Here is a 17060-nt window from a genome sequence, read left to right as displayed (position 1 = left end):
TTGCTTTGGTTTCTTCCTTTCCCAAATTCATAGCGTGTTGCCAACAAAGTATTAAGGCTCAAAAATGACACCCTGTATTAGCCTAACAAGGCATTATGGATTATACAAGAATGTGTTGGATATTTATAGCCTGCTGAAAACTCCTGCCTACACCATCTGTGAGGTCAAAATACAAAGGCCCGTCCATCCTAGTGGCATCTCATGTTACCTGTAACTGATAAGTTAGACAAGCAAAATGCATTGTGCTCACAGATTCAGGATATTCTTGAACTTGGCAGATAAATTAGAATTCATATAGAAGATGGACTCTGCCTACCTATTTGTTATCGATGCTTCTTGAGACCGCCTACTATGACATAGTTCCTTCTTTGCTCCCTCCCTGAACTTCATTGTATCCCTTCTTAACCTCAAGTCATAAGGTTACTAAGGAGTAGAAGCAGATTCAATTATTCTAGTGATTCTCATCTGGGGGAGATGTTGCATCATATGGGACATTTGGCAATTTGGAGATCTTTGTGTGTCATGACTAGGGGAGGTATTGCCACTGGAATCTATTGAGTAAGAGGCCGGGATGCTACTGTATATCTTACAGTGCACAATCCACTGCAACAAAGAATTATCTAGCCCCGAATGTCAATAGTGAGGAGCTTGAGAAACTCTGAGTCATTCTGATGGCTCTCAGGGCATGATTAGGGACCACAGGCAGATGTATGTCCTAGATGAGGAAAGTGGAAGGAGAGAGAAAAAGGAGCAGGAAGAGAAAACGTGGTAAAGGAAAATAGAGATATCTAAGGATATGGTAGAGTAGAATAAAGAGAGAACCAGGAACAGTTAGCGATTTTGTAGACACTCAGAGTATCCCCACTTCCAAGGGGTATTAATGTAGTTGGCACTCAGGAATATGTTTCCAGAATATTAGAAGCTACTAATTTGAGATTTTAGTCAATATAATAGAATGCAATAGTAGTTGCAAAATGGGTTCATCCAGGTGACTCCTCTTCTTTAAGAATTAATTTACTGAGAAATGACACCAGGATGGTTGGAATATTTCAAAATAGATATAACATTTTTGAAAAGTTCTTTCATCCCTTTAGAGTAGTAAGATGTCTTTCACTTTCATAAGAAAAAACTCTTGGTCAGATTTGAGTCTACATCCATTTGTTCATCCTCGGACCTCTCTTTTCTTTCCTACATACCTGATCATCTTCTGGAGGATAGATCTGTGTTGTATTCCATCTCTGTCTAGTCCTAGGGAAATAGCATTTCCCACAAATATTTGATTTATTCCCTTTCTAGTTGTACAGCTGTCCTTATTCATTTCTCTCCTTTCTCTGAAATCTCTTCCTCCTTAATTTATTTTCTGGATTCTAGAAGAGTCTTTCAATGGATGAGTTGAAATAAGTTTAAAGGAGTCCTCCTGGGAATGAATTTATCTTGTCTTAGAGAAGGACAGGAGCTAGCCAGCAACTTTGGAGAATGTTTCTTTAGGCTAGTTCAAAGCTGTCAGAAATGGATCGAATGAGGAATTAAAGTAAGATTTGCCTGGGGACAGATCTGTCTGCTGTTATAAGTGAAGGCAATACTGCTAATACACATGTGTGCACGTGCGCGTGCGCGCGCACACACACACACGTTCAGTTGTTGTTAATAGAAAGCTTCCTCACACAAAAAAAGGACTCTTGAAAATGTTAGAATATCTCATTTCCATCTTCTGCCACACCATCACTGTTTCTTCATCTTTCAAAGCTGACTGGAAATGGGCATCCCATTTCTGTATTCTGCTGCAGGAATTGTGGGTGGTAAAGTAGGTTTGAAGGGAACAAATTTTGAAAGATAAAAATAACAGTCGCAAGCCTATTAATTGGGATTATAGTTGGATGGAGATACATAAACACATATTTCTAACCATCTCCTTGTGGATCTATTCACCAAGGATGAAGAGATATTGGTACACAACTTGATGATGGAAAGAGAGAAAAAATGAATTAACAGATGTGTTGGACATGGGGGATGTCAAGGCAGGCAGAAGAGAAATTTGGATGGGTAAACGAGAGAAAAATGAAGTGATTATTGATTGGACATTTATAAATGAAGCAGGGATTCCCGACCCAAAGGAACTTCTGTTTTGCCTCTGCTTACATCTTCCCTAAATTTTATGAAAGAATTTCATTCACAGTGAAGATATAGTTAAAAGCTAGGTGAATATTGCTTAATTGGATAACCCACTGGAGTGTGTAATGGGGCTGCTGTGCTGTCGTTAAATTAAGTATGCATCAGCTATGAGTAATTGAATGTAAATTAAGGGCAAGTTTGGCATATGCGTGCCAAAGAGTGGTTCAGGTAATTTCCTTATCAATTACATATAATTCATGCCAGTTGACTTTCAAAAAAATATATACGAGAAATATCAGGGTTGCTTTTGTGCATGTGGCTATATTTTTAGCATTAGAAACAAATTTTTCCATTAGCATATATCAAAAGAGAAAATTCACATATCAGGGATTTTTTAAATGAGCAGTAATTGTTAATGTTATTCATTTAAAGAGCATGCAATTTTAGGAGATTATTACATCTAAAATAGAAAGGAGCATGGTATGTCCAAGGTTATATCATTCTGCCTGCATTACAGAGCAATGACAGTTGCATTCATCTAAATCATACCATTTATATGAAGAAAAATAACAGATCACAAAAGGAGCTGCATTCACACAATCACATTTCTTAAGTATCCACAGTCAGATGCTTTTGAAAGGTGCATATTTTTGAGTTTGTTTTTTGGCTCTATCAGAAATTAAGACTTTGTGTATTTATTTTAATGTGTAGCATTCATAAAGGAAACATACTCCATCCATTTGACTGTCACTTGTTTAGTGACGAGCATGCTGCCATGTTCACCCCAGAGGGTGCGTGAAACTAATATCTGCTCTTGGGGCCAATACTTGACCTCCTGCTAGAGGCTGTTTTGTTTTTCTCACTTCCCTTTTCCTGCTGAAGTCTAATTCATGGTCCACACTGCACTGCTGGTCACCCTCCAGCTGCCTCTGAATCCAGGATTCCTTAATGCCGGAGACATCCACTGTACCTGTGTGCCAAACCCTCTGTGAAGACACAGTGGGGTGGTTAGCTGATTTGAGTTGTATCACCCACCATGGGTTAGCAATGAGAGTTAGTTAAGACAAAATTACAGCAAATTCAATATTGCTTCTATGCTAACATCTCCACCACTCATGTATTCTGACTCCCTTTTTTGAGTTGGAAAGAAAAGGCTATAGATAGACAAGACGCAAGAATTATGTGAATCCTGAGTATGTAAGACCCTAGTCACCTTTGTGCTCATCATTAGTTAAGAACTTCAGAGTATAAAGAAGCTTATAGACCATGGCTTTAAGTTATTGTGATTCTTTTTTGACAATCTACTTCCCTTTATACTTGCTCCACTTTTAGTCCATTCAAATATGCATTTGTGTTTGGTCCTCAAGATATTTCTCTTGACTTTCATTAGCTACTTCTGTCATGAGGCTGCCAGGTTTTATAATCTTGGCTTATCCTAGTTTTCCAGTTGTACACAGTTCTAGACTTCTGCTTAGTTTTTAACTCCCCACCCAAAGTAGACCTTAGGACAGCATCCTTCCAGTGTGCACCCTTTTATACCTTTATCCACATCTATACAAAGGTACATACATGGACATACATGCACACACATTTGAGGTTTTGTTGGTTTTTGAAAACAAAAATGGATTTAAATTTTTTATGCACTTGCTGTACGTATTGTACCACAATTTATTTATTTGTTTATTTTTTGGTGAGGAAATTGGCCGTGAGCTAACATCTGTGCCAATATTCTTCTACTTTATATGTGGGACTCTGCCACAGCATGACTTGATGTGGTGTGTAGGTCTGCACCTGGGATCCCAACTGGCAAACCTCGGGCCACCAAAGTGGAGCATGTGAACTTAACCACTATGCCGGTCCCCACAATTTATTTTTGACAGTACTATACCACAGATCTTATGTCTTGCTAATAAATGAAGCTCTAACTTAATCTTTTAAAACTGCCACTCTATTCCATGGTATATATTTAACCCTATCCCTGGATAGACATTTAGGATATATACAGAAGGTCTTTGTGACCTTCCAGTCTCATGCCTTACGCTTCATTTGCTCTAATAAATACACATTGAGAAGAGATAATTGTGTCACAGGAATAAGAATAATGTAAACTGTGTGACAACTGACAAATCAGCAAATGAAAAGATAATTTTGGTGAAACTAAATATCTAGGAAGCATGGTTATTATTGAATGAGGAATGGAGAGGGCAGTGAAATAAAGTGTTCTGAAAAATATTACCCTTGGTGATAGAGAACGTCCAGCCTTGAAGACAATACCTTGTATTTAAGACAATTATGGAGCTTCTAATACTGTGAAAAGAGGCACCAAACTACTGATTAAGACGAACCCTACAAGCACCAAACCAACAACCATCAGCGTTTGTTTGATGTCATTCTTTATTGTGTCCACTCATACAATCTGTCCTATTTCTTTTCTCTGAAACCCAGATTCTGAGCATACATGCATTTATGGATAAAATAGTGTTATGCTACAGAGAAAGACGAACTCTGTATGACTCCACTCATAGGTGGTAGTTAACATATGGACAAAGAGAACTGATTGGTGGTTACCAGGGGAAAGGGGGGTGGTGAGAGGGCACTAGGGGTGAAGTGGTGTACCTACAACATGACTAATAATGATGTACAACTATAATTTCACAAGGTTGTTAACTATCATAACCTTAATAAAAAAAAAAATAGTGTTATGCTGGTGTAGCACCATCTAAATGATCTGGTGTGAAATGTGACCTATGTCCCGTGAGCACCTCACATGATTAAAGGTCATAGTTGTTTCGGGTAAAAGAATTTTGTCCCAGCTGGCCCAGCATTCATTCCTCCTCTAGCTTGACTGTATCTGCGTATCAACATGTACCAGCCAATGAGTTAAGCATTTCACATGTTATTTCATTTATTCCTCAAAAGAATCCTTGATAATAGATAGTGTGGTAGCCATTTTATAAATGAGGACTCCAAGGCACAGAATAGATAATAAATTTGCCTAAAAACCTCACAGTTAGTAGGTAGTGGAGCTGGGATTGTCATGTGTTCTGATGGCTGGTGCTCTTGGCCGTCAGAATCCCACCACCTCTGGGCTTGCTATTTAAAGGCGGGGGGGGGCGGGGATCATACACAACCTGTGGTGTTGTTGTCCTTCCCATTCATAGGTCTACCTCTCCAATGATATTGAAATACTTCAAGGACAGAAACATTTTTGTTATCTCACTGCGTAGTCTGATGACCTCATCCTACAAAAATTTCATATTCCAAAGCAGACTTTGTCACTAAAAGTAACTTTTTGCTCAGTTTTTCAGCTCAAGTGAAATACAACCACAACCTCAACCACCAGCAGATTTCCTGTCCCCAGGCTGTTGTTCACCTCCTGTTCCCCCTCAGATCTTTTACATGTAGTCCTGGTACCCGGCTGTGCTTAGTAGCTGGGTTTGTTTCTTGTTTCTTATTTTATAGATTTTTGGTATATTTTGTGGGTGTGTTTTACAATCGTGTCAGTCTGCTGCACTGAAACATCATTTAACACTGATTTCAGGAAAATCTCCAACTTTTAGGCTTCTAATGCAGGTGAGATCCTTTCATCTGCATATATATGTATGGACTAGATTAGAGCCAGGCAGAAAATTTTGTTGAGACTTCATTGCTTTTGTATATCTTTGATATGTAAAATTTTTAAGTGAGTAGTTTAATTACATTGCATTATAAATCTTTCCCAGATTGGATACATGTAAATTACATTTTTCCTCTGGAATTCAAATGTCTGTTAACATAGGACCTCATTATATTAATAACTGTCCCCTTAAGAGCTCACTTTTTTTTTTTATGAACCGGGTTGAAAGAGCTTGAAAAAAGGAGGGAGAAGGATGCAAAGCTAGTTCAGGGAAGCTATTTCAGAGAATTTAGGCTTCTACTTGGTTTCTCTAACCACCTCCTCAGATTGTAGTTTAACCTTTCGGAAAGTATCCAATTATTTTTCAATAAATTTTTTTTCATGAAATTCCTGTGTCTTTAATTAGTGAAGTATTGTTTAACTTACTTATTAAAGCAATCCAATATTCAAAATAAACACGTTTTCTCCTCTGTTTTTTAAAAAAAATAAATATAAGTAGATAAACTTTATATAAAGGGCTGGAAACAAGCGTTTGGGAGGGACAGTGGGTGGAAATAAGCAAAAAGTTCATTGAGTCCTTCTCTGTAGAAATTGGCCTGATTTCTGTCCACTGCCAAGAGAATAGCCGTAAGCCCAGAGAGCTTCAGCTGCTTGACTCTACAATCACCAGTAACTTTGAAATAGTAATTCCTATTCTTGTAAGTCTGGATGTTGTTAAGGCATTTTACTGATTAGAATCTTCTTATTTTGTTGAATTCCCTCTGGCCTAAATTTTTGATTACTTGAATTAGCTTTTTAACCTTTTGGGGGATCTTGGATCACTTTGATATCTACAGAAAACAGGAGAAAATGCACATACACATGGACACACCAAATTTGGCATAAAATTTCAGGGAGTTCAAGGATTGTTGAACCTGTCTGAAGACCCCTTTGAACCTATTTGAAGTATTTTATTGAGTTCTATGGCAAATTACTTTTCCACAGAGCAAATGTAACATTCTCTTTAGAGAAAAGTTGTTTAAGGAAATTGTGGTATATCAAGTGCATTGTGGATCAAGGTGTAGACTAAATAAATGAACAGAAAATAAGCAAAATAAATGAATAAAGTCAGGCACATGCATAAAACTCTCCAGATACACAGACTTTTGCACATGAAACGGTGTACAGTTATATCAATATTACTTTACCAGCCAATGGTAAGCTTGTCATGTGGCCAAGTCAGTATATCAATTTGCCTTGTGTTAAACTAGACTAAAGAATGTCCAATATTCTCTAATTTGAGTATTCTATCAATAACATTATTAATCTTTAGGTTTTTAAAATGATAAGCATTTCTGTATTCTTTCAGAGTTGATTTTTAGCTGGAGAAATTTGGATTTTTTTTTGTAATGGTCTCTGTAGCACATTTGACACCAAAATTCAGAAAGTATCCTTGGTGTCTAAGCCTCTTTATTTCGAGAGAAGACAGCAATGTTTCTGTTTAATATCTTTATTTATTAGCTTTCATAGTTGCCAGTAAATATTTGAAATCACTTTCAAATTTCTTGATATAAATCTTGGTATAAATTACGTTTCTCACCAAACTGAGACACGTTGATATCTTTACGCTTTATACAAATACATTAAGAAGCTTAAGTTCCTTTAAAACAAGGTATCGTATGTGTCAAAATATAATGTTCAAAATGTTAAACGTGATTCTCATATAAATAGGTACTGAGCATATGTCACGATTTCATTTAGTGCAAGCAGCAGGATGAGAAAGCCAGTTCAAAAGAGGAATGTATATTTATCTCTGTATCCATTGCTATAACAAGTCTATATCTATAAATATAAATTTTGGTGCCAGGCCTGAGTGAGACCAATTTTTTCCCTATCAATTATTTGATTTGCAGAATCGATTCATGTTAAAAGCTCCATATACCCAGGATTTCTAATAATGGATCCTTTTTGTCCTAGTAACTTCAGTCTGATGGTTCTAAAACTTTAGCATATACCAGACTCAACTGAAAGATTGCTGGGCCCACTCCCAGGTTTCTGTAGACCTGGGGTGGCACCTGGGAATTTGTATTTCCAACTAGTTCCCGGCTATTGCCACTGCTCCAAAGTTCATACTTTGAGGATCATTGATTTAAGCATCAGCTTTGCCTGAGGATCAAGTGAGGCAGGTTAAACCCCCAAAGAAGTCAATGCAAACTCTGATTGGCTCTCTTATTACTTCTATGTTCTTCCCATTTCCTTGTCCTGTCCCCCTCTGTATACACAAGGTCACCCACACCCAGCTGCCCCCCAAGGATGCTCCCTATTTCAGTGTCTTCCCCACAGAGACCTGGCCTGCCTCCTCATTTGTTCCATTTCTGTCAGTGATTTCAATCTCACTATGAGCCAGGGCTAGAGTGCTCCAAATCATGTGTTGTAAACTAGAATGTGCTTTTTATTATTTTTTTAAATTATCATCTCTTAGTAGGGGAAATGTTTATACCTATGTGGAGAGCTCAAATGTAAATAACAGTCAGCTGCCACTAGTTTCTCAGCTTCACAGAGGGAAAGAAATTCCCCCAAAGGAACTAAATGTCCTAAATTATATAATTTATGAATGTTTAATGAAATAATTGAAAACCTTCTGGAAATTTAATGTGGGAGTTGTTTTAATGATTCTGTGTGAAATAATTCATTTCAAAGCAGAGTCCCTGTTTCTGTTTCTAGTAAAAATTGTGATTTGGTCTCTCACTATGCCTTGTTTGGGAAGGTTTGTTCACTCTTAGCTATAGATGATATGGCAGCATGTGGCGTGAAGGGTTCCCCTCAGGTAATTCAGATGGAGCCATGAGGGTGTGTGGTGTCTCTTTCCAGGACCATGAAACCTCCTTCCCCAGGGCTCTCTCAGCCCAGAGGCTCTCCCCACGGTGGTGCTTTCTAGATGGTGAGTGTTTCTGTATTTCATGGAGGGGTGGGGATTGGGGAAGCAACAGGGCAAGGCATTGATTAATAAGAGTAGACTCTAGTTTTCCAAAAGATTATTCAGAAACCCTTCACATGGCTCCACGATCGGTATTTCCATCTCAAACAATGTGGACTTGCTGATATTGCAACACACTTTCCTGAAGACATTTTCCTCAAAGCAACTTGGTTAACTCAGGCTGAACTTCTCAGCATCAAATTGCTCAAGCAGACGTCTCCTTTTCAGTGCCCCCATTTTCCTAAAGTGTGTTGAGTGCCTATCTTAAATTCAGACCAGTAGATGGATTCAGTAAGCATGAGATGGGTACTAATTTGTATGTTGTTTGCAAATTATGGAACTTTCATATTATTTTCATTAAACATCATTTCAATATGATGTATAAATTTTTGTAAAAGGGTAGAAATTTCAGTTGCATTCAAATCTGCTTTGCTGAACATGACATATTGAATGCATAGTGTCAGTTAGTTTTTGATTATCAACGAGTCCATTTTTCATCTTAAGCATCTCTCACTCCCTAGATGCTGTCTAATCCTACTTTGCTATCAATTACCCATGTTGCAATACATTCCTGCTTATGTGCCACCAGTGTATCTACCTCCCAATATCTTTCTTGTCTATGTGGAAACGTGGTTTTCAGTGTAGATCTTTCTTTTGTTTATCTGTGTGTGCATCTAAGAGGATATAAATGTGGAATTGAGTATGACACGATGTGAGTGTGAACAGTATTGTGAAAGTGAGCACTTGTATCTATATGAGATCTAAATCTAAATCACATAAATCTTGACATCAGTTTTCATTTATGGCTTGTCAATTGCCTCTGAAGATAATTTACACTTTTCCTCCAGCTCCTTTATTCCCTAGTGACGAGACATGCAATAATTTGTTTTTCCTGAATCCAGGAGGCACAGCTTATATTTAAGAAAATTATGAAAACGTATATGAATTATTCTATATACAGTCTGTTCTCTATATGGTCTTAGATAAAATTACAAGTGTGGATAATGGTCTTAACCCAGATATTAGGTTTACTGTATAAATAGTTTCATTGAAAAGCTTTAAAAGGTGATTGCAGTCAGGGTTAAAAAGAACAAAGCAGAGTAAGTCCTTCTCAGCCAGATTTTACTCTCCTATTTCTTTTGGAGGGCAGGGACCATGATTGTCTTATTTCTTAGCTTGTTTTCCTTTGAAGAGAAGCTACTCATTAAATATTTATGATTTTTGAATGATTATTTGCATTTTGAGTTTTTCCCTCTAGTACTAAGTACTTTGTAGAAAATCTGTTTATAATATTTGGACTCTGTTAGATAGATTCAAGTGAGGAGGAATGCAATTCTTTTTAATATTAAGAATAATCAGAATAATTTCTAGAAACCCAAAGTTTGTAATTAAGATTTTTTTTTTCCTCAACCCACAGATGCAACCTAATCCGTTTTAGGAATGCTTAAATAATATATATATTTTTTGCTGCTTTGGCTTTCTTCAGACATGGCTTAGGGACTCAGTTTTAAAGTAAAATAATTCTTTTAAGACCAGATGTGGTCCCTGGCTCTGCATCTTCAAGCTCTTTTCCAAAATGAGAATCACTTCCTCAGGAAGTCTGGCCGACTGCAGGTTTTTCTATCTTTACTTACTTAATAAATACCTTTGAATCCCAGCTCTGTTTAAGGTCTTGTGCTAATACCTGCACACATAAAAGAATAAATGAAACACAGACCTTTAAACAGGCAGATATCTTTGTCTCGTAGTTATCTGTGAAGATAGTTTCTATGAGAAGTGTAAACAAAGTATAACTGTGCCTAGAAGTAGGAGCAACAAATTCTGTCTGGGATAGGGAGAACGAGACTGAAGAAGCTTTCACAGAGGAGGTAGCATTCGACTTGGTCCTTAAAAGACAAGTAAGGTTTAGATATGCAGATGTAATGAGGAAGTGCTCGCTAAGCAGTGGGATAGCATCAGCAGAGGCATGGAAGTCCTGAGTTTTTCTTGATAGACTTAGGGACTGGCCAGTAGTCCACATGACTGGAATGTAAGGGTTTTGATTGACAATGTAGGAGAGAAGTTTGTAAATTTGGTGCCACATCATGGGACACTCTGAATGCCATATACATTTTTTTTTCTCCTAGCAACTTCTGCTGATCGCTTTTATCGAATAGACAGATCTCAGGTAAGTTTTCTTGAGCCTGCTTGTGAAAGTGAAAAATTCCTGAGTAAATATATTTTATTAGAGGCTAATCTTACAAATTTTTCTAACAAAAACACTGAAACATTTACAGATTTTGGAATGGTACTCATAGCCTAAGCTATGAGCTTTTAATTTGTCTTCACATGTTTTGTGATTTGTGGACTCAAGATGATAGGGCTTGACCTTGCAAATGAGTACAGAAAATAACTAGGCTATAAATATTATTACTGGCCTGCGCTCCAAATTTTCATTCACACTGTTCCTTCTACTGCTTATTTACCGAATATTATGCCCTTTTAAGTTCGTTTCTGGTTAGCAAGTCTGAGTCCTCAAGAGTATATCTAGGCTACTTCATTTCAATTCATCATTTTCCAGAGTTCAGTAATGAGCAAAAAAAAAGCTCTTGCCCAATGATAACAAGTGTTTCCACAGTCCGAATTCTCCTGAGAAAACAAAAGGTACAGTATGGAATCCAGTGATACAACCCGTTGTTAACCATGCCACTTAGCTTTGACCAGATCAGGGGAGTGGACATCCAGGTTATCATACACTCATGCTGGACCAAGTTGCATGTAGGGTTTCACTTCTTTGATAGTATTTGGGAAGGAGAAGAGGCAAGACCATTTCTGGTTATACCCAACAAGATTCGGGTCAACTAGGAATCCCAAACCAAGAGGGATTCAACTGCCCCCTCACCAGCTTCTTGCTACAATGTTGCTTCAGGGAGGGATGTCCATTGGTCTGGCATATGATGCACACTGTGGTCATTTGGTATGTCACAGAATTTTATTGTTCCTCAAGACCAAGAATGCTTTGTTTTGTTTTTCTTCAGATGATGGATTTGAGCATCCTGTTAATCATCTGACAAACTTCTTTCTCTTCTGTAGGAACATTTGCACTTTGTGATGGAGATTTCCCAAGATGAGATTTTTATTCTGGACCCAGATATGGTATTGTCACAGCAAGCAGGGACACCTCCGGGAATGCCTGATCTGGTGGTGGAGCAAGCCTCGGGGTGAGTGTGCTTCTCCTTTGGTGGTCTGTTAGGGAGGCTGGCCACAGGGTAACATCCACGTCTGGTTTGGCTTTAGACTTTACATTCTATCAACCTATTTTAAAATACAGGTTTTCTTGTTGTGTTTCTTTAGAGTATGGTATAGCTGGTTCCATTAAAAGTCTGTCTTACAAATGGCGGTGTAGAATTACTCTTTCCCACTCAGGTTTGAATCACATCTGAGCTTTCTTTACCCATCACACCCACACTTCCTACCAAACTAGAAAGCTCTGGTATTTGCATTTGTGCCTATGCATCTATAATGCCTGTATTATCCAAATAAAAATGGACACCGGTGGTTTGACAATTACTTTTCTCCTTCTCCTTTCTCTTCTTCCTTCTCTTCTCCTCCTGCTCCTCTTCCTTCTTCTTCTTCTCCTCCTCCTTCTTCTTCTTCTCCTCCTCCTCCCCCTTCCTCCCCCCCCTCCCCTTCCCCCCCTCCTCCTTTCTTCTTCTATATCCAGGTAGCCTGAGACATATAGATTATCTATAGACACTATAGATTGTCTCCTTCCTTCTTCTCCTTCTCCTTTCTTCTTCTCCTTTCTTCTTCTATATCCAGGTAGCCTGAGACATATAGATTGTCTAATAATAACTATGATATATCGAGCACTTATGTGATTACACGGGTGCCCTCCGCCATATCTTACATTTCAAGAGACCAACGGATAACTCAAATCCTTTAAAAGTTTGAGAAAACCATACTGTTAGGCATGGGGGCGTGAGTTAGTAGTTCTTGCATACTTTCTCAGTTAATAAGAAATTTTGAGTTTCTATTACTAGATTCACAATCTAGTGTTTTTGTTTTGTGGTACAGTATGCCACATACTGTGTTCAATGTCTTTCTTTATTCCTACTACCATTTCACAGTGACTTAATCATGTTAAGTGCTCTCTGTTTATTTCCTCATCTGTAAAATGGAAATAATAATACCTACTCATAGAATTGTGTGAAGATTAAATGAATTAATACATGTAAAATATTAAGAATAGTTTTTGGCACTTGGTAGACACTCATTAAATCATGTCATTGAAATAATTATAACCACCATCTTTTCAGGATGACCCTTCATATTTGCTACTATTATAATCCTAAATCTGTAGATAGAAAAATGAGGCTTAGGGGGCTTTGTAAGTTTCCCAGTATTGCACAGAAAATAAATGGAAAAATAGAGATTCAGTCCTATGTTTTCTGATACTTTACGCCATGCATTTAGCCATTACGTTGAACCACTAAAATATAATTACTATTTCTAGGTTATTTCAGCAATTCAAAAATATGTATTTAGAGAGCTTTTTATGTGCCAGGTACTAGTATAAACCCTTGAGAAACAGCAGTGCAAAAATAAAAACAGACAAGAATCTCCGCCCTTGTGAAATCTAGTGAACATCTGTGGTTTCCCAGTATATGGAGACTAAATAGTTAAAATAAGCATTTTCCTGGAGAGCACACACACATTCACACAAGCAGCATATGCAAATTGTGTACACATACTTACCCATTGTAAACAGACATGTTCACTGGAGGTGACCCTCATGCCTGTTTACCCCGCTTCACTAATTCTTTTGACCATTGCTGCTATTTCTGAATATCTCCCACTCTGCCAGGGCCAGCTGATATCCATGGTATGTATCAAGTCTGTGGGGGAGTCAAGAGAAGACAGAGTGGCTGGATGGAACAGATACATAGCTGTGTGTGGGAAGCCAGAGCTAGTGATAGCAGACAGTCTTGGCATGAAGAGAAAGCTGAGAGGGACAAAGGGTGTCCTGAGGTAACCTGGGGAGTCCCAGGAGGGGTTGGAGAAGGCCATCTTTGCAGACGATGTACCATAAATGAAGCCTGTCAGTAGTGGAGAGAGCAAGTGAGGTGCTGTGTCCTACGCGGAAGCTGTAGGTACTAAAGTCTAGGTGTTCTCTCATTCCACCTGATCTGGGCTCCGGTCCTTGGTCTGATAAAGAGTGGACCCGTTCTGCCAAGCTTGCCCTGGGCTTCGCCCTCTCAGCCTCAGTCATTCTTCTATGTCAAATAACGGTCAAAAGAAATGACTTTGTGGGCTGGCCCCGTGGCCGAGTGGTTAAGTTCGCGCGCTCCGCTGCAGGCGGCCCAGTGTTTCGTTGGTTCGAATCCTGGGTGCGGACATGGCACTGCTCATCAGACCACGCTGAGGCAGCGTCCCACATGCCACAACTAGAAGGACCCACAACGAAATATACAACTATGTACCGGGGGGCTTTGGGGAGAAAAAAGGAGAAAAATAAAATCTTTAAAAAAAAAAAAAAAAAAAAGAAATGACTTTGTCCTAGGTTAGACCTCTGTTAGCTTTAGTTCCAAAAATAAAGTAGCTTGAAAATCCACTAGAATTTGAATAAGTCCCTTTCTTATTTCTTATTAGTTGCCTTCTCTAGAAATAAGTTAGGAACAGGGAAGCAGTGGAAGGGGACGGACTTTGTTATTTTCTAATCTGCGTTTCTACATCAGGCTCCATTACTTCTTATTTATTAAAGTCATATATAAAATTACTTCGTCTTCAAATTCAGTTTTCTCCTCTGTAAAGAGGTCAGAATCATACAAACAGTTCATGATGGTTGAGAAAATGAAATGAAATAATAAATGTGAAGTACCTAGTAAATACCTAATAAAGATTCATTTGCCTTCTCACATTTAGAGACAAGAATCATCTTTAGAAAGAGTAGAATAAGTCCTGTGGCTGACTTTGAATGCTTAAATGTCTGATGCCCTTCTTTCTCCCAGAATGTCAGACTGGTGGAATCCTGCCCTGAGGAAACGCATGCTGAGTGATAGTGGGCTGGGAATGATAACTCCGCATTATGAGGACTCAGACTTGAAAGATCTCAGCCACTCCCGTGTGCTACAGTAAGAGCTCTCTCTCTCTGTTCTTTTGCTGAGTGCCTCTGTGGTTGCTGGGAGAGGATGTGGGGTCCTCACCAAAGGGAGGGATTGCCCTTTCAGTGGTGCTTCTGCTGTCTCAAGCTGTGTCATCCTGTGGTTTGACATTTTATTCACCTTGCTCACTTTTATCCACCCCAAGCTCCCGATGGAGCTTCACTTTCCATTTCTCTTGCTCCTAAGCCACACGGAGCCCTTGCATGTGGATCTATAAATACTTTCAACCTCACCAGTGTTTGCTTTACTGGAAACCAGTGTTTACCAGATGTCCCAGTGTTTGCCACATCATGAAGACATGCTTAAGAGTGATCATGAATAGTTTGGAAGTGAAGTATAGTTTTTCATTTGTGTGAACATTTTGACTTGCTGTTATAGCTCTCTTTCATTTGTCTCCAGTCCTGAGCCTGTGGATGTATGCTCTGTGTAATATAGCCAAGTGGTTTTGTTGGCTGAAATGGAGTGTTGCTCATGTGTGGTTTCAGTCTCTCTGGGTAGACAGTGCAGCATGTGCTCATAGATCAGAATAATAGATCTGATGGTCAGAAAGTAGGATGAATGTTGGAGCTTTGTAACAGTGTTGTTACATTTGTGTCCACTGACTCTGCCCTCCGGTCATCCCTCCTTGCAGGAGCAGGTTCTAGGGCAGTATGTGGTCATGGACACACTCATTTGTACCTACTGTGTGACTTCAGGTCAGTCAACCCATGTCAGAGATTATACAAGTTCATTGCTACTCTTCCAGTTAGACTGGTTTCTAGTCCTATCCAACGTGCTAATCAAATAGGGACAATGGCCTTGTAACCATGCTACCATTTTAACAAAATAATGAAATTACTAAGATTCTGAGAAGCCTAGGGTTAACTCAAGAGGCAAGACAATGCATTGTTTCTAAAGGAAAACCGGAAGCAATTTCAGCATGACAAGGGGGAGAAAAATGAGAAAGCTGAAGCTAATTGTTTCATTGGTAAAGGTTCTACTCAGACAGCCCAAGGGCAAAAGGCGACTTCATTTTAATTACTTCTCTGTACTGCCTCCTATTTGTTGTGTGAAGAGTGGAAAAGAAAAAGTGAATTACTATGGATGTTCCTTTTTAATTAAACCGTGTTGTTAGTTTCTGATGGCATTTTGATTGCTTGCAATTCAGGGTGTTCTTCTACTTCTTTTTCATATGGAATTGAGGCTTGTGAACCAGGGTGAGTCAGCCATCCATTGATGGCTAAAAAACGTGACCTTCTAGCTCTGGGCAGATTTGTTTGAAAATTAGAGGTTTAATTAGCCACAGAAATAGGAATTAAGCCTAGACAAACCAGATGAGTGTTTTAGTTGTTCTTATATACAGGCTGTTTCCAAAAAGTAGAGTGTGGTAGTGTGGTTTCAATCTCATTTCCTATGCTCTGTCTTCTCTATATATAGTATTTTAATGTATATATCATGATGTGTGAAGTGACTGTTTCTAAGATAGTGAATATTCTTCCCAAGAGCCACAAATAAATGTACCACTTTGTATAATAGCCAAATTCTTAAAACCTTATATCAAAAATCAACTCTTACTTTTTATTTGGGTTATATCATCCTTTCCGGGATTTCTCTTAATTTTTGATTGATCTTTTGTGGGCAGTTATCAGTTTTCCTGGTCTTTTATTCTACCTTAGGTCTTAAATGCACTAGAGCAGCTGACTCTTTTTAAAAAATTTTTCTACCAGATCACGTGGAAAACAAACAAAGTAACATTCAAACATTTACCTCTAGCCTTTGAGTCTTTCCAGCTGAATCTCCAGACATTGTGGAATAGAGACAAGTGGGCTCTCTCTGAATCCCTGACTCACAGAATACACGAGCATAATAAAATTGTTATTTTAAGTCACTTTAAAAAAGCAAATACTTTACCTTGCCCTAATTTGTCTATTAATTCTTTAAAAAAAATTTTATTGTGTCATTAACTCCTTAGTAAGAACATCTCTTTATTTCCTTCAGAGTTCATCTCTGATACCAACAGGTGTAATTGCAGTTATGGAATAATATAATTGTATAACATATATATTATATAACTATATAATATACATTAATGTCAATAATAGCTAGCATTGATAAAATACCTTCTACTTGCTTTGAATCGTACTTAACTTATCTTTAATTCTTTCAACCACTTTTAAAACTCACTATTGCTTAACAGATGAGTAAACTAAGACTCATAGAGTTTAAAACATTCATCTTAGGTCACCCAATATAA

General features: G+C 38.2%; 1 protein-coding gene across 12 annotated transcripts in view; it reads left to right on the top strand.

Moving 5' to 3' along the window:
* Positions 1-17060, top strand: part of DGKI (diacylglycerol kinase iota) — a 424664-nt gene that overhangs the window by 339574 nt on the left and 68030 nt on the right. For all 12 annotated transcript variants that reach the window (XR_011539629.1, XR_011539628.1, XM_070617836.1 and 9 more), the window contains 4 exons: positions 8579-8648; positions 10811-10851; positions 11757-11884; positions 14675-14797. Coding sequence is in view for 10 of the 12 variants with exons in the window: in XM_070617836.1 (XP_070473937.1) it covers positions 8579-8648; positions 10811-10851; positions 11757-11884; positions 14675-14797 (362 nt within the window). In the remaining 2 variants the exon portion in view is untranslated. The remainder of the gene's footprint in view (positions 1-8578; positions 8649-10810; positions 10852-11756; positions 11885-14674; positions 14798-17060) is intronic.

The sequence above is a fragment of the Equus przewalskii genome, chromosome 4 (genome assembly GCF_037783145.1).
Source record: "Equus przewalskii isolate Varuska chromosome 4, EquPr2, whole genome shotgun sequence".
In the NCBI taxonomy this organism is placed as follows: domain Eukaryota; kingdom Metazoa; phylum Chordata; class Mammalia; order Perissodactyla; family Equidae; genus Equus; species Equus przewalskii.
The sequence above is the reverse complement of the archived record's forward strand: the minus strand, read 5'-3'. Positions and strand labels throughout refer to the sequence as shown.